Raw genomic sequence first — 24,159 nt, 5'->3', positions numbered from 1 at the left:
AAATACTCTAAAACATTGTGGGCAGCAATGGTTATTGAGCAGGCGTCCCAGCAGCCGCCCGTGGCCTTGGCAGAGCTTCCCTGCGGAGCTGTTGGGGTAGGTGTTCCCGTGGGTACCGGGAACCATCAGCATCATCCGTCGGTGCCTTGGGCTGGTGGTCTGGGCAGATCGCCACGGGAAATCCTTCGATGAATCGGGAAACAGTCTTCCTTTGCAAGCTTTGCCCTCACGAAGCCCTTACAGATGTGGGGTAGGAAGGGGGCGCGCTCACAGCCGGTGGGAGCATAAATCCTGTGGCAGCCTCTGGTGCCAGGACCCAGATCCTTTTGGATCAGGAACTGGGATGGGATGGGAGTTCTGGGGCTGAATCCTTGCTCTCAGCCTGCAGCCCATGGCCCTGATCCCGGGGGGTGGAGGGTTAACCTGGGAGGGTTCGCCACCGGCATCGGCAGGATGCCAAGCCCAGATTAACCAGTCGAAGACGTCATTTTCCATTACGGGAAAGGCTCCCAAATAGCCCCGAAGCTTTTGGTCCCAGGGATTAGCCACTGGCACACTCGGCTCCCGGCAAAAGGCAGGGCTCCGTCGGCACGGTGGTGCCCGGGGCGATGAACGGGGCCAAGAGCTGCTCTGAGGGGCATCGCCTGGGCGGCTGAGGATGACCATGTGGGAGCGGGTCAGGAGAGCTTTGCTGAACTCGCTGTCCACGACCTTCCTGCACGTCTGGAAGTGGGTACGGGCTTTCTGGCATAAAAATGGCCTCTTGACTCTGTCGATGCTGTCGGTTGCCACCGGCTGCCTCCTGGGGTTCCTGCTGCGGGCGCTGGAGATGACGGAGCTGGTAAGCCTGGCCAGGATGGGGACGGGCGCGAGGGGGATGCAGCCAGGGCACCCAGCCCTGGTGCCGGCAAGACACCACCATCAAGGGCCCCAGACCGAAAGCAAAGGCTGCTGCCTGAGCAAACCACCTCCCAGGGCAGGTTTCTCCCTACGGCTTTTCCTTTTTTTTTTTTTTATTTTTGACCAAAAACCTGCCAACAAATGCCAAAGCTGCAGGACAAATCCTGCCTCCCTCCACTGGGAGTGAGGGGCTCCGGGACGGACCCCGCGGGGCTGCAGGAGCCTCCAGGTGGGATGGTGATGGGAAAGGGGGGAATGGGTGCTCAGTAACACCTCCCCCCAACACAAACAGCAGTGTTGGGGTCCAAGGGGTGAGCTCCTCCTGTTGATGCAGATGCTCAACCGAAGCAGGTTTCCACTCTCTGGAGAAGGCCCAGCAAATAAATACAGGGGTGGTGGAGAGCCCGGGGGGCTTCCAGGGGTCACCTTCCTCTGAGGACCCTTGGAGACAAACACATTGGAGAAAAGGCACCTGAAAGGTGCGTCCGCGCGGCGCTTTCTAGGAGCATTGCGCGGTTAAATGTCACTGCGCTAAAATCCACGTGGCTTTAACGACACCGGGCGTCTTGGCTGTGGCTCAGCTCTAATCTTCGGCCGGGCTGGCTGAGCCCGGGAGGGGGGACGCTGCTTCGGGGAGAGTTCGGTGTTCGGTGCTGGAACATCCCCGTGTCACCCGCAAGGATTTAGCAAAGTCTTGTCACTTCAATTACGCCCTTCAGCATCACCTCCCGCAGCAGGGATGATCTTGTTACTTAATTGAAGCCGGGTGTAATCTCCCTGCACCCCGGTGCATGTGCCCACGAGAGACCGGCAGCCTCCCACGCCGGGCTTGAGGGCAGCGGGGCCCGGGGGCTCCTGTCCCTCATCCTGCCATGCACCGAGTTCATCCATCCTCTGCCCCAGTCCCATCCTGCCCTGTGGCCACAGCCCTGCCCATGGTCCCCAGCAGCCACTTCTCCCCATTAGAGACTTTTGTCCTGAAATCCACGCTGCAGATGAGGGGCTGGAGAAGCAGCCGCTCCCCGCTTTCCTCTTCGTGATAGGAAAGTGTCACGAAGCCGAGAAACCCACTGGCAAAGGAGATGCTGTTCAAATCTGTTACTACTCCTTACACACGGCTGGACCCATCACGGCTTGGCTCTACGTGAGCTCCCTGGGGGATTCAGCCGAGTTTGGGCCACGCGGGCGGGTTAGCGCAGAGACAGCAGCGTGGAGCATTTATTTTAATAGTTTGCCTTGGCATCCCTCAAAGCCTGGTGGTGTTGGTTACTTTGGAGTAACCAAAAGTACCTGCTTGGCTTGGGGCCATCTCAGATCCATCCCCGACACCTCTACAGAGGCACAGTGAAAGGCTGGGTGGCTGGATGGATGGAGTGAGGGATGGATGGATGGAGGCATGGAAGGAACTCGGCAGCCAGAACGATGGTGGATGGAGAGACGGATGGAGGGATGGGGGAGGGAGGGAGGGAAGAAGGGAGGGATGGTGGCCAGGTGGCTGCTGGTCTCACAGACCCCTCCTTTTCCCTTGGTCATGGCTGTGGGATCTGGGCTTTGGGGGTCTCTCTCCAGGCAGCCCTGCCCCATGCCCGTGTGAGGAGCGTAGGGGGTGGGCAGATGCCACGGAGTGGAAACCTCCCTCGGTGCACCGCGAGGCTGCACCACAGACGGGCCGGACACCTGGGCCCTCCCTGAGCTCGGCTTTGCCATCTGCAGCCACAAGCTATTTCCACCTTTTGCTGCTGGCACCGGGCTGCACCCGACAGCTTCAGGGCTTTTGCACGTGCAGTCGAGCCTCTGCTCTGCTCCCCAACAACAAGCGCAACGACGTCCGAGCGGAGCCAGTGGTGGGGCTGTGGGGACCATTCCCTACAGGGCAATGGACCCAAGGATGTTTTTGGGAGGGGACCAGCCCCTCACGCCCCTCTCCGGTTCACAGCTGGGTTTCCCACGCGGCCAGTATCTCCCACGGCCCAGCTCCCAGTAAGGGACAGCCAGAGAAACAGCGTCTCGGAGTGCCACAAGGAATGGCTGCCGGCTCGGAACCAAGCTCAGAGCTGGGTCTGGTTGGGAAAAAGGCAAATTTATCAGGTTTGAGCCCTTAACCCACAATCAGCGTCCGCTTCTCAGCTCACCTGACACAACAGCTCTGCTCTATGTGCAGGAGAAGCAGTATTTTGCCTTTCCTGGAGAGCTCCTCATGAGGATGCTGAAGATGCTGATCCTGCCCTTGATCACCTCCAGGTAAGACATCATCTTCTGCTCCTAAAGTACCATCTCTCCATCACGTCGAAGAGGTCACCCCAAAACTGCCTGGGGTGAGAATAACCCCGGCCCTAAGCAGCCAGCAACCCAGCAGCATCCCCTGGCGTGGCGTCCATCAAACCCCATGATTTCCCAGCAACGGACTGGGACAAATCCTCACCTGGATTTGGCAGATACCTGCACCCAGGGCAGATACCTGCACTGGCTGGGGTGTTTCCCTTCTTTCTGGGCCCAGCCAGCTGGCAATGCCAGGACCATCCGTGGGCGGTTGATGATGGGCAGCTGTTTAAACTCAAAGCAGATTTCCTTATGTCGAGGGTTTGGAGAAAGTTCAGGTAGAAACCACAAGCATCCCTCGGTGTTGCATCTGTGTTTGCATATCCCACTTTTATCAGCCCATCCAGATCTAGAAATAAGAAATAGAGCTGATTGACAGAGTCGCACTCAAGTCTAAGCAAGGTCTTGAAGAGCTTACATGGATTTACATATTTTAAACAATTGCTGGCACATACTCATTAGAAATACCCAAGCAATTAGCTCCTCATTCCTCTGAGGATGTGTTACTTCTCTAATGTTTTTCAGAGTTTGCTTGCTGCCCGTTTGCCTTTGGTTTATTTTTGGGAGCAGTGTGGTCTCCATCCTGGCCACACTTGGCCTTTTCAGTACCAGCCCTTGTAGAGCCGCTGTCTTTTCCCCTCTGGTATTTCGCACCCCCTTCCCTGACACGCTGCCTGGGTTTCCCTTCACTCTCGGGGTGCTCTCAGCCCTCCTCACAGCTCCGTGATGCTGGGTCATCCCAGCCGACCGCTCTCCTGCCTGTGGGCGTGGGGTCTGCACAGGGCTCCCCGGACTTTTCTTGCATGTTGAATTGAACCAGGATTTTGTGTTATTTAATTACTGAATGGCGGTGAAGTGGCATCTTCCCTCTATGCACCGTCCCAGAGGGGACCGGGCACGCGCTGGGGATGGATTTGTCCAGGTTGGGGCTCAGCTCTGGAGCTCCCCAAGCCTCACACTGGAAAGCGTCACCCACCTCCGCGTTGTTTTTGTGGCTTCTCTTGAGCTTCCCAGGGTCTCTCTGCTCCTGGACACGTGGCTGCTGGAGGGGATCTGTGGGCTGGCCACCACCTCAACCACCCCTCCCTCCTGCGTCCCCAACGGTGGCGTTAACCCTCACAGCCTCTGTCTCCATCGCGTCCCACCTGGGGTCGTTGGGCCACTGCCGAAAGCCGCCGGCCGGCTTGGCCGGGGCTCTGCAGGGCCCCAGGAGCTGGAGCAGTGAAAACCAGCGGCCAGGAGCTCGGCGTGGGTCTGCGTGCGCATGGGGCACGCTACAGCCCCCAAAACTCCCATTTGCCCCCAGTGCCAGCACCGCCGCCTGCCAGCTCTCCCTGCTGGTGCAGCCTGTAATGCTGCCTCTATTTTTAGTCCAGTTTTGTTTAAAAGTAGCTTATAAGCTACTTCTTAGGAAAGCTTATGTGTACGTGAAGTCTGAACCCGCAGCTCTCTCCTTGGGGGAGTGGGGTCCGTCCCCACCAGGATTTTATAAACCTTGCTGGTGCCTTTCTTTGCTGTTCACAGCGACACGCAGCAGCAGCACAGGGTGACGGAGTATCAAGGAGTATCAAAAAAAAGAGCAGTGTTAGTTATTCACCATCAAAATACACTAAGAATATTTACTTCTTATCCCTTGGAGAAAAGAGAAAACATGGCCAGGCCTTGCAAAGGGACTCAGAGAGGTGTCCCCTGCCCTTCGCAGCTCAGCCTGGTTCCACGAGCCCATCCTGGGCATGAGATCCTGTGGGCGCAGGCACGTGAATGTGCGAGAGCTCGGTGATGCCCTTAAAGCATTGGTTAAAAAAATATCGATGGAAACTTCTCCCACCTTGGAGATTTTGCCCGTCAGATGCATCTTGCGCAGTTTTGGGAGCAGATGCTGACCACAATCTTTTCTGCTGCAGCCTCATGTCCGGGCTGGCCACCATGGACTCCAAGGCCTGCGGGAAGATGGGGGTGATCACCATCACCTACTACCTTTGGACAACCTTCATGGCAGTGACTGTCGGCATCATCCTTGTGGTCAGCATCCACCCTGGCGCAGCTGCCCAGAAGGACGACTACTCGGTGGGAAAAGTGGTGCTCAGCTCTGCTGATGCGTTACTGGATTTAATCAGGTACGTCGCCGGATTTCAGGAGGAGCCAAGTTTATGGTGGCGTTTCACAGACAACATCATCCCACAAGGCACTGAGTACCTGGGAGACACTGAGATCTCAAGGGAATGGGAGAACCTTTGGCCAGGCACCGGTACCTCCAAGCCCAGCGACGTGGGGTTCGTTCTTCCCCACGCACGTCCCTCTGGCCACTCTGTCACCCCTGTTGCTCTCCTCCCAGAACCACCAGCAAAGAGGGGTGCGGCTGCAGAGAATGGGAAGATTTAAATTCCTTGCAAAGCTCAGCGGCTGTCCCGCTGCAGCCCTGGCCATGACATGCCAAGCCCTGCAGCTCCTTGGGCTTTGCAAGATAAAAATGAGCAGGAGTCGGCCCAGGGCTGGATTAAAGCAGTGGACAAGGGTTAACTGGGGAGGGGGTGCAGCACAGAGAGGGGCTGGGGGAGACTCTCCATTTCTGGAGGCGTTCGATCGACTGGACAAGGCTCTGAGCATCCCGCTCCAGCTTTGCGGGCGGTCCTGCTCTGAGCAGGGGGCTGGAGGTGGCAGATGTCCATCACAACCTCTGGCTTTCTATGTGTCCAGTTAACACATGGTTCACAGTCCCGCTCCTCATTCCCCTTCCAGCCTGTCTTCACCCTCAGCTTGCACAGAGGACATCAAGCTGGTGTTGGCTGTAACCATCCTCCTCTTGGCCTCCTGTTGCCAGAGGTGCTTCCCAGCTTGTTCCCTGTGTTCTCACGACACACTTTAACCCCTGCACAATTGCTCTCTTACAGAAACATGTTTCCTTCTAACCTCATCGAAGCTTCGTTCCAGCAGGTGAGTCCACCCGGCCCCACCGCCGCAGGCGGCTGGGATGGTGCTCAGCTCCAGACGGGGCTGCTCATCCCGTCTGGGGGCTCTTCCCCACCCACAGCCTGGACATGAGCCCCTTCCCTTCCCTCCGCCTCCCTCCCTGCCCTGCCTGCTCCCCAGCTGCTTTCTGCGCACCCCAGGGTGGGCACCCGAAGGCGGGAGGGTGCTGGTGGGGGCACGGACTCGCAGGGACGCCCGGGAGGGCTCCCGTACCAGAGCAGCACAGTGTCTCTGCCCTCAGACCCCGCTCCTGTGCGTCTCAGTCCCTGGTGATCGGGCAGCCAAGGGGCGGGCAGGCATCAGCCATGGGGAAGGGACACTGAAAGGAAAGGTTGGGTGGATGGAGGGGAGAGGGAGGGCCCAGGCCGGGAGAAGGGAAAACGAGCAGACTCACAGCATTGGGAAAGCACCCATAAAGCCCCCAGAAGGAGAGTGACGGGGGGCGAAGGGGCCTCTCCGTGGGGACCACGACGCTCACCCAGTGCTGCACCAGGATCCTGCAGGGACTCGACTCGCAAATGCCATGCGTCTGCCCGGAGAGGTGCAGCCTTGCTTGAGGATGGCTGTGCTGAGGTCTGCGGGGAACCACCACAGCTCCCCTTGCCCGTTTCTTGCTTCTCTTCTTTTCATCAGCCTTTTCAGCCTGAAAAACAAACTTTGAACCTCCACGACCACCTGGCCCAGCGATGGCTTTGCCTCTGTGTTCAGAGCAGGGTGGAGCCCATTGCCAACAGGACACTAACCTCACTGCTTTGCTTTTGTTCCAGTATCGAAGCGTTCTTGTCCCGGTGGTGAAGTCTCCTGGCTTTCCAAAGATCCCAGGGAAATCTCTCAGTTTTATTTACTTTGCACCCGACGATGAAAACCCTGAAATTCATCGGCCTGTGTTCCTCGAGCTGACGCCGTCACCGGAGATGACCTACAGGACCCTGCCCGGGACCAGCAACGAGATGAACGTCTTGGGAATCGTCATCTTCTCAGCAACGATAGGTACCTGCTCGATAGAGACCGGGGCTCCACGCCGCGCCCCGGCCCAGCTCGCAAGGCTGTTCAGCAGCGCTTGCAACCCAGAGCAGCAACTGCTGTGGCTGCTGGGCTGTAAATTGAGGTAGGGGTGCTCAGAGGGATGAGGTTATTTTAGCTCTTACTGCTCAAGTCCTTGGGGAACCGGGCACAGCACAGAGCTTGTAGCAATCCCTTCATCAGTACCATCCATAACGGAGCTCACAAAAGGTGTTAGGCACTGAGAGGCTGTTTTCTCCCCAGATTTTCCATATGAGCCTTCACAGCCCAAGCACAGGTCCCGAGGGTTTTCAAATCGTCACGTTAGCTGGAGGATCCTTTTTACGAGGTCTGCTGAAGTGAGTTGTGACTTTTGCAGAGGCTGCCTGGGACACAGCTCATTAGGAACGGTCTGAACCCTTCAGGCTGGCAGTGGGTGAAAGCTGGGTCTGGCTCAGTGCCTGTCACAAACGTATGGAGCTTTATAACGGGACTTTCTGAAGAAGGTAAGAAAGCTTCCTGCGTTGAACGACTTGCAATCCTGCTTGGACAAGGTGCTCGGCAGCAATGTCAGGAAGGAAGAAGCAGAGGCTGGATGGAGAGAACATGTGCAAGGGATAGGGAGGAAGAAGGTTTAAAGGGGAGAGGCAGGAGGAGCTGGAGGAGGAGGGAAGGAGGAACCCGGAGCTGACTCAAAGCCACACCGGGTGCAGGGCTGAGGGAGAAAGGGAGGAAGAGACGAATCAGGAGGGAAAAGAGTAGGAGGCGATGAGATGGGGGCAGGATTACGTGTAGATTAAGAGGTGAAGGCGAGGAGCTTGAACTTAGTGCGTAAGGAACCAAAAGGCCAATTAGAGGATTTGAGGGGTGGAGGCAGCGTAGCCAGCACGGCACTGGAGCACACCAGGCCACCGCCAAAGCCACGGGACAGCAGCCAGTTTTAAAGGCTACGATACAGCGAGTGCCTGGAGGAGACGGTGAGACCGGGCAGCCACAGCCCCACTTCAGGGTCCTTACAGACAAAAGCGATGTCTACGGCAGACTCCTGTCCCGGTGGCCAACACCATCTGCAGACCAGGGAAGGGGCCAACCTCCTGCTCACAGGACACGCGCCCTCCTCCAGCCCAGCCAAACAAGGGAGGAGAAGCCACTCTCCTCTTCCGAGGTTCCCACCCCACCGCCCTGCCAGCACGGGAGCGAGGATCAGCCCCGAGTCAGGATGCAGCGGGAGATCCCGAGTGAGCTCCGGCCACCCAGCCGCGCTCCCCGGGTTTTGCACGGGATTGATTCGAGCTCCACGAAGCCACAGACCGGCAGAGCATCACCTGCAGCAGGGACGGGCAGCTTGGAAAAGGGCATCCGTACATCCGCGGAAGCTTTACCTGTGAGGAGAGGTTGAATTTGCGGGGTTTGCCTGGCACAAAACAGGCGAGGGACAGGGAAGGCCAGGCAACACCGCCCTGTGCCGTGGGAAACGGGGATCAGCTCCTCCTTGCAGCAAGGCGGGGGAGGCCAGGTGGAAGCTGTTTGAGATCTCGGCAAAGGGGATTTGTGTCCAATACCAGAATTAGACAGTTTGTGGGACTGAGACCAAGGCATCCATGCAGCGCCCACTGCTACCTGGAGTGGCTTCGCTGTGGATGGTAACCCCACACAGCTACCACAGCTCCGGCGATCTCTTCACTGACCCTGAGCATCTCCGGTCCTCTCCATTGCTTCTGAAATCCAGAAAAGGGCAGAGATTTAAAGTTACTTGGAGCGAGCGGTCCATTTGCTAGGGCGAGCTCTTCCAAACTAGCTGTCTGTAGGACCTCAAGAGAAATGGATTTCTTTCAAACCAGCCGCTATGGCCGCCAAATTCTGGATGAATATCCACAGAGCTGAGATTTAAATATGCCAAGCCTTGTCTGGTTTCTGAAAGTCCTGGCAAACGTGACCCTATCTCACCTCTCTTCTGAGCAAGCCAAGAGCTCCAACTATCTGCCAAGGGTCCCTAGGAGTCCTCAGCCCTGAAGGCTGAAGAGGGATGAGAGGGAGAAGACAAGATCCTGACTGTATTCTTCTTTTCCAAACTAAAGCAGACACTTGTACAGTGCTTCGGAAGCAACGTTAGCTAGTGGGACCACACAGAAAGTACACACACCAGGCTGGACAAATACTCAAAAACTCATTTTTCTTTTGCTCAATGGGTACCTGGGAAACCTCCTCACCAGTGAAAGCAACGGGATTTAGCACTGCCCAGTTCTGTGCTGGCAGGCCAGAAAGCACCATAACCCCTCTAACCATTCACGTACTGCTCTAGTCTTCCTTCAACAGAAAATGGATTGGAATTAGGTTAATACAACAACATCAGAAGAAAAAAACGGAATTAATACAGGAGGTTTAATGCCTGTATCTAAGCAACTCAGCTGGATCCTTCCCGAAGTATTATCGTACAGCCACACGTGTTGTCACAGTCGCAGTCTGCGAGCCACCGGCAAAGCCAGCAGGGCCGGTGCCACGCGGGCACCCAGAACGGCCGCCGCCCACGGGGATCAGCGGGTAAAGCCGAGCGCTCCTGAAGCAGCTCATCCAAGCGGCAGATGTGGCGTGCGGCTCTGTTCGCTCCAGAGCAAGGGGAGGGATGCAACACAGCATCGCGTCCTCAGCTATCCGTAACCCTACCAAGCTTTGCCCTTTAAAAAAAAACCGCTGAATTTTTGTTTCTGCCGCTACATTATTCTTGTATTACCAAATAGGAAACAGACAGCTTATCCACCTCGAGAAGTGACTCCTCCAGCATTGAGCAGCAGTGAAGAGTTGGTCAGTTATCTGTGCCAGGAACAGACCAAATCCTGAATTTGGATTTGGTGGGGTTTTTTTGAGAAAAGGCTTGTATTTGCTTGGAGCAGAGTTACCGTGACCCGTAAGAGCACGTGGAAATCTGTATTAAGTCTGCCCTGCTGTGAGTTTGCCCAGTGAAACCCAGTCTGTGACCCCCAGAGCCTCGAGACACCCGGCGTCAGACGTGCTGCTCCCCTGGTGCCAGTGAGTAACGCAGACCGCTGTGCTTGGTTGCAGGGCTTCTCCTGGGGAAAATGGGCGAGCGAGGAACTCCGCTGGTTAACGTGTGCCAGTGTCTGAACGAAGCAGTTATGAAAATTGTCTCGATGGCAGTTTGGTAAATCTGTTTTTGATTGATTCCGTTATTTTCTTACCTGCTATCGTATGGTAATGCTGGTCCTATGTCTATAAGTATCTATTGTGAGCACTGGATTTATTTTCATATGGCTGCACCAAATGGTACCAGATACTGTAATGACCGTCATGTACTGCTTCGATGATTGCTGCGTCCTCATAAATAACTTTTTATGCTTATTCTTTGCAGGTATTTCCCCTTTGGCATTGTATTCCTCATCGCTGGAAAGATCCTGGAGATGGAAGATCCATCGGTTATAGGACAGAAGCTGGGGCTATATGCCATTACAGTCGTGTCAGGGCTAGCGATCCACGGACTTGTTCTCTTACCTCTGCTTTTTGCGCTTATCACCAAGAAAAACCCCTTTGCTTTCATTCAGGGGATACTGCAAGCCTTGCTGATCGCCTTAGCTACATCTTCCAGGTATGAAAAAGTGGCTGGAAAACCCTGATACAGCTGCGAAGGCATCTGGTCTGGGCGTGAGAGACGTGGCTGTGTGTCCGGCCAGGCGAGCTGGGGGAGAACAGGTATAACACAAAGAAAAATTATGTTCCAGCACTATTTGAAATGAGCTCGCTTCCAGTTTTAGTAGTTAGCGGGATGCTCGGCACTGCCCCGGTCCTCAGCAGGAGGAGCCCGGGGCATCTCCGGACCCAGGCAGCTCGCGTTGCTCTCCCGCTCGCCCTCGCCGGGGTTTTCCCAGAGCAAAGCAGCAATGTTTGTGCCTGCGGGTGCTTCTTTTAATTGCTGCAGTCAGTTTTCTTTCAAAGAATTCAAAAGAGGACTGTTTTAGGTGCTTTATAAAAAGGCATGGGGTTACGTCCCTGGGTTTTCATTGAAAACATCAAAAGCTCTTCTGAACGCTTTACTGAAAAGCTTAAATCAACTCCTGTGTATCCCAAGCTCCTCCAAAGAAAAGTGTTGCCTACTTTGATAAGATTTTATAATTTTAGATTAGTTTTACCTATTTTATTTTCATTGAAAATCATTCTTCATAACAACAAAGAAACTTTACATTAGAAACTACCGTCCTTTCTGGAAGACCTGCAAATTAAAACATTTTCTTAGAAAACATTTGACTAGGCAAAAGGGGTTTTCTGGCCTCCCTAATGTTGCTTCTTCACATAATCCCTACAAAACCACCTAGGATCGTGCCTCCCTCCCCCAGCGCCCACCGCTGCAGGTCTCCTCTGCTACTCTCAACCACCCCATCTCCTCCTGAGCTTGGGTCGCCAGCGCCGTCTCCATCGGGCTTTCTCCTTCCTCTGCTCCGCAGCCAGCTAAGCAAGCCAGAGAGCCGCTGCGCAGAGGACGGCGGGAGCACTCTGCTCCTCGTCCCAGCCCTGCGGCCCGTGCCAGGGGCTGGGGGCCATCGCGCTTTCAGAAAAGCAGTCCCTGCCTCCAAGAGTCTATCGCGATCCCATTGACTCCTTTTCTGTGCTCGTTTCCTTTCTGCCACTCGGTCTTCTTCCTCCACGTCCTTATCTCGACTCCTGCGTGACAGCTCGCGTCTTCGTGCTAGGCAGAAACGAGAGAGGAAGGCTGGGGGACGCGGGAGCCGAGGCAGCTGCTCCTTGTGCGTGCGGCGCGGAGGAGACGAAGGAGGACCGCGGGGGCCTGGCTGGACCCTGGCACGGCCAGTGCTGGCAGATGCTGTCCCGTACCAACGTTCGAGGTGCTGCAGGATCAACGTGGGGACCAGGGACGTACAAAGAAGCTGTAACCATCACACAGAGCTGTTCCTGAAGAGCGGTGCCTTCGGCCACTGAAATGGCATTCTGACATTTTATCTTGCAGCCAGCAGCTAACTGACTGCTTGGCTAATTACGTACGTTCCCCAGGTAGTGCCAGTTGAAGAAACTTTCATTGCTATAGCAATTTGTATAATATTGCTGCTGCATTTACCCTCAGGAAGACTTGTATTTCTGTACTGTTATGTTGATTCCTATTTATAAAGCTCAATGCCAACAATAGACAGAATTACTGATATTTTCTTGTTCTGCAGCTCAGCGACCTTGCCCATCACCCTCAAGTGTCTCCTGGAGAACAACGGAATAGACAGACGGGTGGCACGCTTCGTCCTCCCTGTCGGTGCCACCATCAACATGGATGGCACGGCGCTGTACGAGGCCGTCGCCGCTATCTTTATTGCCCAGGTCAATGAATATGACTTGGATTTGGGACAAATTATAACGATAAGGTAAACGTTTCTTTGCAGCAGCTGAATTATTTCTCTTTATTCATATTTATAGACATTATAACAAGCTCTCACCCTTTTCCCATTTGGCAGAGATCTGCACAGAGTGAACCTTGCTGGAAAGCTGAGGGTAGGGAAAGGCGCGGCGCGGACCAGCCCCCTGCGCTGCAGCCAGGCAAAGCTCGGGCTCTGCACCCCAGAATTTGCTGCAGAATCAAAGACTCTGCCTGCAGGCAAAAGCCAGGCCGCGAACTAAGAGCATGGCTAGAGCAGGGCAACACCCGCAGCGCGGATGAATTATCTCAGCATAGAAGGGTTTGTGCAGGTATAATTTACTCCCCTTCAGGGACGGAATATCCTCATTTTATAAGCAGGGAAATAAAGCCCCTATCTAGATAAAAAGTAGTAAGTACAGTTGCAAATATTTAGCAATTTTAGGCAGGGGTTACCTCCACCGGAGCGCAGAGGGGTGTTGTGAAAGCACAAAGCCCAGAGTACCTGCTGCAAGCCCTCGGCCACGATGGGCGCAGGCAGGGGTTCGGGGTAGCACCAGGGAGCAGGAAGGGGGAGGAAGCCAGATCTGATGCAGTCCTTCCACACAGGAATACCTTCCTTTGCCATGCCGTAACTGCGCAGCTGCCGTCTCTTTGCAGCATAACAGCGACAGCAGCGAGCATAGGGGCGGCTGGGATCCCCCAGTCCGGACTTGTTACGATGGTCATCGTGCTAACCTCTGTTGGGCTGCCGACAGACGATATCACACTCATCATCGCAGTCGACTGGGCTCTGTAAGTATTTTCCAGACGCAGCGTTACGAGCGGGTGCCAAGTGCCAGTTCACAGTGACCTATTTGAAGCAGCTCTCAGGGAGGCAAAGAGAGATTAAGGGATCACAGAACAAGGCCAGCAGCCAAGTGTGAGATTCTTCATTTTCCGATTATTTTCTTGAAACAGCCCATGATAACTATAGGCAAACGGTCTCCTAAAGGAGTGTTTGACTTGAGGCAGTTCTGTTCCGAGGTGCCCATCACCGCCCAGTGCCTCCTCAGGGACCGTACGTGGAAGAAGTGGTGATGGTATTCAGCCACTCTCTCAAGTAAGGTCCCCAGTTTGAAATACCAGCTTGTCCTGATCTTTTATCTCAATTCCTATCTGATTGTACAACACATCTTTGTTGGAGGTCACAAATGAGCAACAACATCTATCTTTCTGAAACATATATACATTTATACTTTTAAGAGATTAAAAGGATGCTACTCTCCTCCGTAGCGAGAGGTAGAAAAGGAGGAAAGCGGGTACATCGTCTTGTCTCCATGAAGCATTACTGTGTAAGGCTGCTAGTCAACGGATTCCCTAGAAATACCTGCAGTCCTGTCTTCTCCAAGCTGTCCAGAACAAAGGAGGATGGACAGCACAAGAGTCACAGCGAAGCAGTGGATGATGCGGTATTTGTTTTGGAGGACTATTATCCCTGCAAGAGGAACAAGGGTGGTCAGGCAGGGCGAAAGGTATCTGGCTCCATACAGAGAGACGTGAAAATTAGCCAGAAAGATGCTAACAATAACAAGAGAGCGATAAAAGGGGTGGAGAGATGCAATTGCTTAGGAAAAAAGCATGATCTCCAGGGAAAAAATAATCAGTTGAGAAACCAATAATAAACCATAAGCCACTGGTAATTAATTACAATGTGCTCATCCAGTTTGCTGTTTCTATTTCTGAAACATGGGCATGTTCACAATTAAAAAGTAGAAAGGAGAGAGAAATAGATGTCACATCAAAACAGTAACAAGGTAAAGTACGAGCTGGTCGCACACCAAATCATAGCAGTAAATTAGACAGACAGTTCCTGAACAGATGTAGCAAAACCCCCTCTCGCATTTAATAAGCAACTTCTCTCTCAAACCCATATGTCACCAGAACTAAAACATCTCTGGGTTTTTAAAAGGAAGGATGACATTTTCAAAGGCCTGCATCCAACGCTGAGGAAGTTTATCTTCCAACGAGATCGTCTTCATCTTGATGGATGAAGACCAGATTGATCTTGAGACAAGAGCCGATGCTTGATTACATTTGTCACAGACAAACGGAACAGAAGTCAAACATATGCAGCTTGGGAAACGTGCCATTTTAAAGCACTAAGATAAAAATGAAGCAAATTAGCTAGGTGAGAAAACAGAGAGAGTAGACGCCGACTTCTACAGAATTGACCTGTGGGTTGCTGATTTGTACTTCACAGCCACCCTGGACGGAGAGGGAACAGCAGCGAGTGTCCTGGCTGCTTTTCTCTTTCTTTCACATAAAAGGAAGTTTCACTTTTCAGGTGAAACTTGTAAAATCGGAACACAACACGAGTTCAATCTTTGAGCATCACAGGGTACCCAGCCCCACCACCCGCCGCAACGCGCTGCCTCTTTCTACTGATGTGAGAGGTGCTTGGATGAACAAGAGGTGCTGTGGCTGGATAAGGAAGATTTCCCCCCCGAGAGGCATCCCAAGGAGCTTTGTGACTCACTGAGGCAGCTCATCCCCACACTGAGCAAAAATGACGATGCCTCGGTTCGGGAAGTAGCACAGGCACTGAAAGGACAAGCACGACGAGACAAAAGCCGCCCCGGCGCCGTCACGGTACTGGGCTCACAAAGACACCGCACGTACCGTTTTCCCTCTCTATTTGCCAGAACAATACTGCGCTTGTCTCAACTTGCCATTACCAAAACCAGTGGCAGAGGACGGAGGAGGTAGAGTGGTAGGGATGGAGGGTGACATGTTTCAAAGCCATAAAAGACCCTGGGCGCATTGGCTGTGGCCACCAACTGCATCCTCACGGCTCTCTCTCATCTAGGGATCGATTTCGAACTATGACCAATGTCCTTGGTGATGCTCTGGCTGCTGGCATTGTAGCACATGTCTGCGAGAAAGACTTTGCCCCAAAGCCCCCAACGGTACGTACAGGTTGTCTGGGAGAGCAGGGGAACGCGGGAGGTACGACTGCACAGACATAGCGCATGTGCTCGCTTGAGAAATTAAAATTGTATTTTTTCTTTTTGCAGCAAGATCCAGTAAGCAAGACAGACAAGTTTCCCTCTGTAGAGACCTCACACCTGCATCCCAAAGATAACGTGATTGAAATGATTGAAGAAACTTTGTTCGATCAGACAGGAGTTCATTATAACATCTGTCAGGTGTAGATCACGGCATTCCTGCTCCCGGGAATGGGATCTTGGTGCTAAACACTGACATGGTGACTGTCGTATATGGATGCTCTACAGGATAAAAGCCTTACTTGGCACAAACAGTGGAAAAATCCCCTCCGTCTTTTGAAGACCGTGGGACCCTCCAGCAAGCACCCAGGCAGCACGGCTCCGGGGGCAGGGAGCCAACTCCTCCTCGCCGCTGCGGATGCAGCTGTGAGCTCGCTGCCCCGCTGCCCGAAGCAGCTGGGCTTGCAGGGTTTTATGCCTCACGTTTTTCCGAGCCCAGTTCTTTTCCAAGGTTGGGGAGGCAAGCAGAGATTAGAAAACTGGAACTGGACTAGATGAGAAAGCAGTTGAGATGGGACAAAAATCTGACACCTTAGGTCAGCAGCCCTTATCTGCTGGCCGGGCTGCACTCTATAAGCTTTTATTTTCTTTATTATAGAGATTATTTTTTTTAAATCATTGCTTTTTTATTATTATTATTAGGTTCTCATCCAAAAACTAAGATTAAGTGAATTTTTGTCTAGAGCTCAAAATGCAAGTTGGACATAACCGGATTTTCCCACCGTTACCCAAAGACAGGACAGCTGGGTGACGTCTTCCACTCTCGCCATGGGCAGGGAGATTCATTTTAACTGCAGGGATGGAGGGACCAGCTGCAGACGTGGTGCTACGAGCTGTTGTTTTACAGGGAAACTAATGGACAAGGCCCAATTGCAACCACATTGATTTTCCCAGCTGAGGATCTGTCCCTAAGTTCAAATTCCAATTAGAGCCTTAAAACCGAGGCTTCCCAGGGGAGCCTTCCGCACAAAAGCCTTTTATACCAACGGTTCATGTCGCCGAAATCATTTCTCTTGAAATGCCATCTCATCCCCTTTCTCCCTCTTGCTTTTTCTTTACTGCCACAGGGTTAAGACCCATGGAAGCAGCTCAAACGCCCGCTAACATCACTGAGCTGTTCTCCAACTGCACATTAAGAAAAAATTCCCTGTGCACAATCCTTCATGCTGGAGTCAGGGGTTTTAAAATATTTTCTAATTTAGAAGAAACATTAATTCCACTTTTGCCAAATGAAAAGCCGAAGTTGTTAAATATCATAAACCAGCTTTTGCACAAAAACTAGTCGTCTTCTCCCTATTAACTTCAAAAAGCCTTCAAAGCATCGGAATCACAGTCAAGGTAAGTTTGAGGTACTGCTGTTAACTTTGGCCTTTCTTACCCTTTCCTCCTAGGTTCATTAGTTTTTTATACCTTCTTAAGCATTACTGTCCAACTATTTGTCAATAGGAGCAGCTATGTCCGTTGCAAAAAGAAAAATAATCACATTTCAAGTCAAGATCTCTGCAGCATCCCTCCCTCCCTGATCATTTATCATCAGCTGGATGTACCAGTCTTTAGTACCACTGTCCCTTAAGTGTTTTGCAGCCTTCACGACTGCAGGCTGTTCCTCTATGCCGGAGCGAGCTCGGGCCCACAAAAACCCGCACGGGGAGACGCCGAACGCCGGGGAGGCTCCAGGCAGCTGCCAGCCCTGGGGCAGGGACGCGAGCACCGCGCGCTCCTACGCAGCCGCCTGCCTCCACCACTTATCTACGTCCCCCGAACTACAGACGGAGAAACAGACGCTCTTGAAGCATGTTGTTCCAAGGTAGTAATTTAAACCGGGCAAGATTAAAAGGCTAATTTATCAGACCTGTTTAGACGCCTGCTTTACGGGGCAGTAACTGGTGCCTGGGAGCGTCCGCATCCCTCGCTGGCTGCCCAAGGGTTGTCCAGCCAACCGGCACCAAGATGAATCCTGCTTTTCACAGTCATTCCCCTCTCATTAAGGAGCTCTGGCCATTACAACACAGAATCTTAATCCGGCAACGCAAGACAGGACTGAGCGCCCAGGACAGGTTTCTTAGCTCGGTGGCGGGGACGCAGGAGGAGTCTCGGGGCCATCGCTCGCATCGCAGGGCTCTGCCTTCTGCAGAGCGGCCAGGTTTTCTCCCCTGCCTCCAGCAGCTGCAGTCCTACCTGTAACCACTTCAACCAGTGCATCCCCAAGCTCGCTGCAACTGGAAGAACAAACTACTACAAACTACTACAAAACTGAATATCATATCTCGGGAATAAATCGAGAGCTGGTGAAGTAAACACAACTCTGCGCAGCTCGCCTCGGGAGCTGCAAGTGCTGTGGTTTATCAGGTGTTGGTAACATCTCCTATCTGGGGAGATCCATTTTAGCAGAGAAGTTTTGATTTGTGAAATCAGCAGTAAGGACGCTGGTTCTATGAAGGTTAAAAGAAAAAGTGTTGTATCAGAGACAAGACAGCCTCGTAGCTTATGGCAAGCACAGCAAGAGAGAGCTTTAACCACTCGGCAGTCTCAAACCTGGGCTGTAATCACTTTGCCCCTCTAACAGGATAAAACAAGGCAATAAGAACAGTTCAAATGCTTCTGAAAGTCTGTTTGCGGTCCGGTAAAAAGCGAAGCCATTATTATCAATGTGAAAAAGCCAAAGGCAGCAAGGACAATCCTTCTTCTCCAGCGCTGCAAAGAGGCACAGAAGAGGCAGCTTAACACCTTTTACCAGGAAAAAGAAATTGTGGAAACGTTAAAGAAGCAGATGTACTTAACGCCCAGGTTCAGTGGCTAGTAAGGCACCCGCCGTCCCAGCTGATGGCCTGGGGCTGGTACCACCCCAGCCCCAATCATACTTTCCATAATCTGCTGGCAGGGGAACCATTTACACCAGTTTGTATCTGCTGCTCAGCAGGGAACAGCAGCCTCGATTTGCCCAAACTGAAAGCAGGCAGGCACCCATCCAACCCCAAAACGTAAGCACGACGTTATGTGCACAGAGTAATGAAAACTTATCAGTGTTGAGGGACAAGAGAGTTCCAGAAGAGGTTTCTAGAAGACAAGAAAGGAGCACAGGGGCTGGGCAAAGTCACCGGGCAGGAGTTTTATTCCGTCCCGACTACGTTCAGGAGCAGCAGGACTGGAGGGAAGCAAAGCAACGCATGCTCCACGCCAGGCAAATCAAGGCATCTTGCTTAGCAAACTGAAAACAACCTATTCAGCCTCAAAAAAGGTCACTGTGATTAAATCCTGCTGCCTGACACACTGCACCGTCATGGTATTTTACACTATTTTCCCAGATACCTGCAAGAAAAAAAAGGTGCCTCTCTCCATTCTAGCACTGAAAACGTAACTCCCTTTCCGTTGTATTTCCATGCAACCGGAGACGGCAGAGGCAGCGCAAGCTGCACATACTAAACAGGCACTGAAATCTGGTGTACAGAAAGAACAGGAGCTCCAAACCTAAGTTTCTTCCTTGGAAATCCTTGTTTTCCTTAGAAATAGAAAAATCTCAGCTGACACTGGGATATAGAAGTTTCCCAGATTACGGCTTGTGTCTATAATATCGTAATAAAGTTGGAGAGCAACTGGGGAGAGGAACATGGGTGTTCTACAAGTATTATTTCCACTGAGAAAAAAATCACAGAAAGCTGCTTCCACAAGCTAAAATCCCCATGAAAGATCCTGATGGGTTTTGTGCGGCCCTTGGCTTTAGGGCACCTCCCAAACACTGGCAGAAAATCCACCTATTTGGCCGTAGGAGCTTTGAGTAGGGAACGACGTTTCACCGACGGTTCTGGTCAGTTTGAGGATGGGATTCCCCACGAACGCGGAGCCGACGCGGATTTGCATCCAATGGGCCCTTCGGCCCGAGTGGAAGCTTTACACGAGAGAGAGCAGCTCGTTTCTACAGTCCGCGATTAAGTTGCCTCCGTCGTAAAGAACAGGTTCCTTTCTGTGCTATTAGACGTCTTCCAGAGCATGAATTATTTTAACATATCTGAATTTATAAAAGTGACGAGTTTTGATCAGGGACTTTCACTTTTATATTCTTTTTACATCCTTTTTGGATTTATAAATAGTGCCCATAGCAGCAGCGCAGCATGGTAACACTTGAAGTGGAATATATTGTCAGCAGAGCGCGCTGCCTTTCTGTCTTTTAGACCAAAACGTACCTTGGTTTGTTTTACTGAAACTGAAAAAAAACCAAAATAACTCAATGTTGTAGCATGTGACAAAATAAAATCAAAACAACAGATGTGAAAAACAGCCCAAACCTCCCATTTTTTAATTTAAACCACTATCAGTTTCAAAATTACTCCGTGCAAGTTCTCTAGAATAACTTTTTGAAAATTCCATTCCACAAGAAGCTTTGAAAGTCTTTATTTAAATCTATTAAAACACCAGGTTGCTCTGCAAAATCAGATTTCCAAAGCAGCTCTAAGCGATACACATGGCTTAACTACCTTTTTTTTTTTCTCTTTTTTTTTTGTTTTTTAAATTAGCAGCACGTAACCTACACTAAATGCTCCTTTACGGAGTAAATGCCTCCCTAGTGAACGTGCGCTGGGAGTTGTCCGTCTTTGCCTCTTCCCTTCCGATTCCCTGTACGTCTTTATTTCCTTAAGGAATTTCTCATTTTGTCTGATGTGATAATAAAACTTTCTAAAAAATCGGAATAAATCATTTCAGTCCTTGCTGCAGGCAGGTGCTCCTCAGCACACGACCCACCAGTTCCCCCCACACCATTCAGCAGATCCTACTGAAGATCTAGGGTAAAGCCACGGCACGGCGACGCCTGTGTTCATAGCATCATTTGCAAACAGTTTCACAACAGCAGCTCAGACCTACTTTATAAATTCTTTAGGTAGTGTTCAAACGGACCTGCAACTTGGTGGGGCACCTGGGATTTATGTTCATACACCACGGCCACGCAGAGCAAAGCAGCCACGCAGCAGAGCGCCTTAGTCCTCGCCTAAGCGCAGAGCACGGTGCAGAGATGCCTTACGGACTCATTAGCTCGGATCTCGACAAGCCTGGGCAATTCTGCACCGTGTTGCATCTCACTGTGTTTGACATTCTCCATCGGCAATCTTCCTAGGCGTTCAGCGTGGGAGGAAGCCGAAACATCCCTGGGTAAGATGCTCCAAAATCCACGGCAGGAGTCGGCTCGTCTTGCGCGAGCACAGACGTCCTGGCGCCTAGGTGTGCAACGCCCACTTACCTCCGCTGTCTAGAAGTTACGCGCCTCATTTAAACTACACAAGTGAAGTCCCCTGCAGTCAACAGTGAGAGACAGGCACCTTAACGAGCAGTAATCTCGTATTTTAGGAGCAGATGAATCGTCTTCGGAAGTCTCTTACTGGTGGGCTTGGACTGGGTGCTAAGGTTTTTAATTCCTTGAGTCAGTAGGATGAATCCCACTCTAAACTACATGTCTGAGCAGAGATATTTATTTTTAGAATGCTGAGCCTTTGAACTCTGTAAGACCAGACTTTGGCTTTGATTTTGAGACGCAGACTACCCAAACCCCATAGCTCGCCACAGACAGGAAAGAACGACAGGGTTGAAACACTACACCCAACCCAAAACTTGCTGCTTCACTTACCTGGCCGTCTCACCTCAGCGATCTTCTACTCGCTGTCCTTCCTTGAGCAGAACCACAACAAAATGGGTGTTTGGCCACTCTCCTCCTTGCTTCCCTTTCAAAAATTCCTGAAGTCTTCAAAGCATCACCTTAAACCACACTCTGGAGCTGAAGTACTAATGACAGCAGCATCACGACCCCCACCTTCAGAACACCATCTTGTCTTTAGCCATCTTAACTCCCTTTTGCTGTCTTTTTGTCTGCCCTCGAATGCCAAAGCCCAAACAGTTATTTGCTTTGACAGGCTGCAACCGCTGGAGACAGACCGACGGAATGCTCTTTGCACGTACAGCCTGGCAGACATCTGCTGCTGATTCACAGCCCCAGCCAGGCTAAATTCCTCACGATTCTCCTCCTCATGCCAACAAAACGCCAATCCTGACCTTTAATTGTTAGTTCCACTGCTCATATATTGGCAATTCTTCCTGAGAGGACGCCTGCATCCAGTCATCTATTACTCAGAGTTGTTATCTGCTCTTCAAGAGCGTGCTTTCTTCCAACCTGGGCACCAGTTTGCATTTCCTATACATGAAGTCTTAAGTAGGAAATAAAACATTCATGCATGTCCTTCGCAAGTAACAATTACTGACTTGCTCATAACTAGAGTTACAAAAGCAGAAATCTCTCTCTGTACTCATTCACATCCTTGCTTTTTCAACGAGGTACAAAAAATACATACAAGGAACTGGTAAGAGCAGTCCACCTACGGACCTGAATAACTTCACCTTCTGAAGCTGCCATCGGAAAACCTCCCTTTCCCCTTTCACCTCACGATCTAACAAAAGCAGCAGCTCAGTGAGCAGGAGCCAAGCGAAGTCTCATCGCTGTGACACGGCGGGGCATCAGACAACAGAAATAACCGGCCGAGTCACACTGGTCAGGGCTGACCACCACGAGCTCCTCAAGCAGCTGTACTGGGGCATTTCCAGTCTGCCAGTTCTTGCCTCAGCGGCGCCAGACCAGATGTACAGAGAAAGGTGCAAATCCACCGTAAATAGGTATCACAGAATCACAGAATGCCCCAAGTTGGAAGGTACCCCTGAGGATCATCGAGTCCAACTCCTGTCCCTGCGTAGGACAACCCCAAAATTCACCCCATGTGTCTGAGGGCGTTGTCCAAATGCTTCTTGAATGTCGTCAGGCTCGGTGCCGTGACCGCCTCCCGGGGGAGCCCGTTCCAGCGCTCCACCACCCTCTGGGCGAGGAACCTTTGCCCAACGTCCACCCTAACCCCCGCTGGCAGATCTCCCTGCCCTTCCCTCGGGTCCTGTCCTGGGTCGCCAGGGAGAAGAGATCAGCGCCTGCCCCTCCTCTTCCCTGTGAGGAAGCCATAGGCCGCGATGAGGCCTCCCTCAGTCTCCCCTTCTCCACGTAGATACAAAAGAAGCAGAGAAAGACGCAAGAACCCTGTAAATAGGCAGATACAAAACAACCGGGTCCCCTCCTCCTTTCCCCATCCCTTCCTCAAAGCATCCAAACACACAGCGCCTCACGTAAGCCCAAACAGAAGAGGTGCCCTCCCAAGATCTGCTCTTTTCCCACCTCCCAGTACCGAAGCAGGAGCTCTGGGCTGCCGGCTATTTCTCTGTAGCACGTCCCCCCGTGCAAGATCGAGTGCACGACTGAGCTGCAGTGCACTGCTCTCCATCTCAGGAGACAGCCAGTAAAAACAGCAGGGTATTGGAGAAACCAGAGGTGCATTCGCTCCCCCCCGCCTACAGAAGACCCAGGCTGGGAAGGGAACGGGAGGCACGCAGGTTAGGTACTAGTGCTGTACACACCGGCTTAGCAGTCAGGATCATCTGGAACAAACTTTCCCTCTTCAACTGTTTGTTTTTCTAATTACCAACCATTACGTAAACTAAAAGATGAAGTTGAAAGCACTGAAGAGACTGTGACAGTTAACCCACACACCAACTCTGGAAGACGGGAAGAAATCAGATTATAGTGTCTAATAGATCAGAAGAGGAGAAAATCGCAAGAATCAAGTAGCTTGTCCTATACTACATAAGGAGACCCTGATGGAAAAAGTAAAATTAAGCTAAGAAAGAGCCTGGTGTCATTACTTTACTATTCAAACTCACTGGTGTAAAAAGAACATTACTCTCCTGTACTCTAAAGCCTAGAATCAAACCCAAAGTATATGCTTCAGTTAACCCCTTGCTTACAGCTCTTAGGTGTCACTGACTTAAGCTCATAACCTCCTTATTGAACAGAAGTTCTTGAGAATGGAATTAAAGTGATGCAAAGCAAAAAAAACCCCAAAACCAAGAACAAAACCAGTCTACAAACACGTAGAATTACTCAAAACGCACAACGCAAGTGCTCGGCATTTCAGTTACATTCTACCATTTCTTAATGTACAAGCGATATCTTCCCAACTCAGATGATTGCTTCATTTGCATGGGTTCTTGTTTTAATAAAGATGTCGAACACACACCCCATCCCTTAAATCTTACGCTCTACAGTCCTGACTTTCAAAACTACAGCATCAACTTCTGGAAGCTGAGCAAGGGGCCTGATGAAAATGGAAGCAGAGTACACAGAGGCAGCCCTGTTTTACAGAAACATGTAGAAGTTTGACAATCTCTTTAAGAAATAGCACGGTCCAGAGAACAAACCTTGGCTCTGTTTGAGGTTCTGAATTTTCTGAGCGTTTCTATACACCCTTGCTAGTTCAACAAGGTGCAGCTCAATGAGGAACCTGAACGGCGGAGCATTCACCCTTCTGTAGAAAACATTTTGATTTGAAAAAGAGCACAGATACAAAGGCGTCTGGAATGCCCAGACAGCTGGATTTACAGCTACCGCTCACCACCATTATACAGAGAGATTAACTGTGATAGCCATCGGACTTAAAATAATCAAATAGCAGTAATGTGCTTTAGCCAGGATCACAG

The 24,159-nt window shown here is 51.6% G+C and overlaps 1 protein-coding gene and 1 long non-coding RNA gene across 2 annotated transcripts; one reads left to right on the top strand and one right to left on the bottom strand.

The window, feature by feature from the left end:
• The first annotated feature begins 38 nt into the window (after window positions 1-38).
• Window positions 39-18,050, top strand: LOC104019615 (excitatory amino acid transporter 5). The gene is made up of 11 exons (XM_009472897.2): window positions 39-841; window positions 3,062-3,141; window positions 5,124-5,336; window positions 6,111-6,153; window positions 6,957-7,179; window positions 10,252-10,351; window positions 10,559-10,792; window positions 12,375-12,569; window positions 13,220-13,354; window positions 15,408-15,507; window positions 15,616-18,050. The coding sequence occupies exons 1-11, from the start codon at window positions 659-661 to the stop codon at window positions 15,751-15,753; spliced, it is 1,644 nt and encodes a 547-aa protein (XP_009471172.2). The 5' UTR covers window positions 39-658; the 3' UTR covers window positions 15,754-18,050.
• Window positions 1,111-7,070, bottom strand: LOC148054364 (uncharacterized). The gene is made up of 6 exons (XR_015707328.1): window positions 6,933-7,070; window positions 6,668-6,832; window positions 5,048-5,159; window positions 3,323-3,568; window positions 3,033-3,210; window positions 1,111-2,960 (listed from the first exon to the last, which is right to left on the bottom strand). It is a non-coding gene; the product is annotated as an uncharacterized LOC148054364 (long non-coding RNA).
• Window positions 18,051-24,159: the final 6,109 nt, after the last annotated feature.

This window comes from Nipponia nippon, unplaced genomic scaffold (assembly GCF_047370975.1).
Source record: "Nipponia nippon isolate SJK-2023a ecotype South Korea unplaced genomic scaffold, ASM4737097v1 scaffold_31, whole genome shotgun sequence".
NCBI classification, from domain to species: Eukaryota; Metazoa; Chordata; class Aves; order Pelecaniformes; family Threskiornithidae; genus Nipponia; species Nipponia nippon.
Note: the sequence above shows the minus strand (reverse complement) of the source record. Positions and strands in the feature narration are given on the sequence as shown.

What these genes read in the sequence shown, in the direction of transcription:
- LOC104019615 (XM_009472897.2), top strand. Translation starts at nt 659, where the DNA reads ATGACCATGTGGGAGCGGGTCAGGAGAGCTTTGCTGAACTCGCTGTCC. An exon ending in ATTGTCTCGATGGCAGTTTG is followed by an intron (nt 10,352 to 10,558) that starts GTAAATCTGTTT and finishes TATTCTTTGCAG; the next exon opens with GTATTTCCCCTTTGGCATTG. An exon ending in ATCGCAGTCGACTGGGCTCT is followed by an intron (nt 13,355 to 15,407) that starts GTAAGTATTTTC and finishes TCTCTCATCTAG; the next exon opens with GGATCGATTTCGAACTATGA.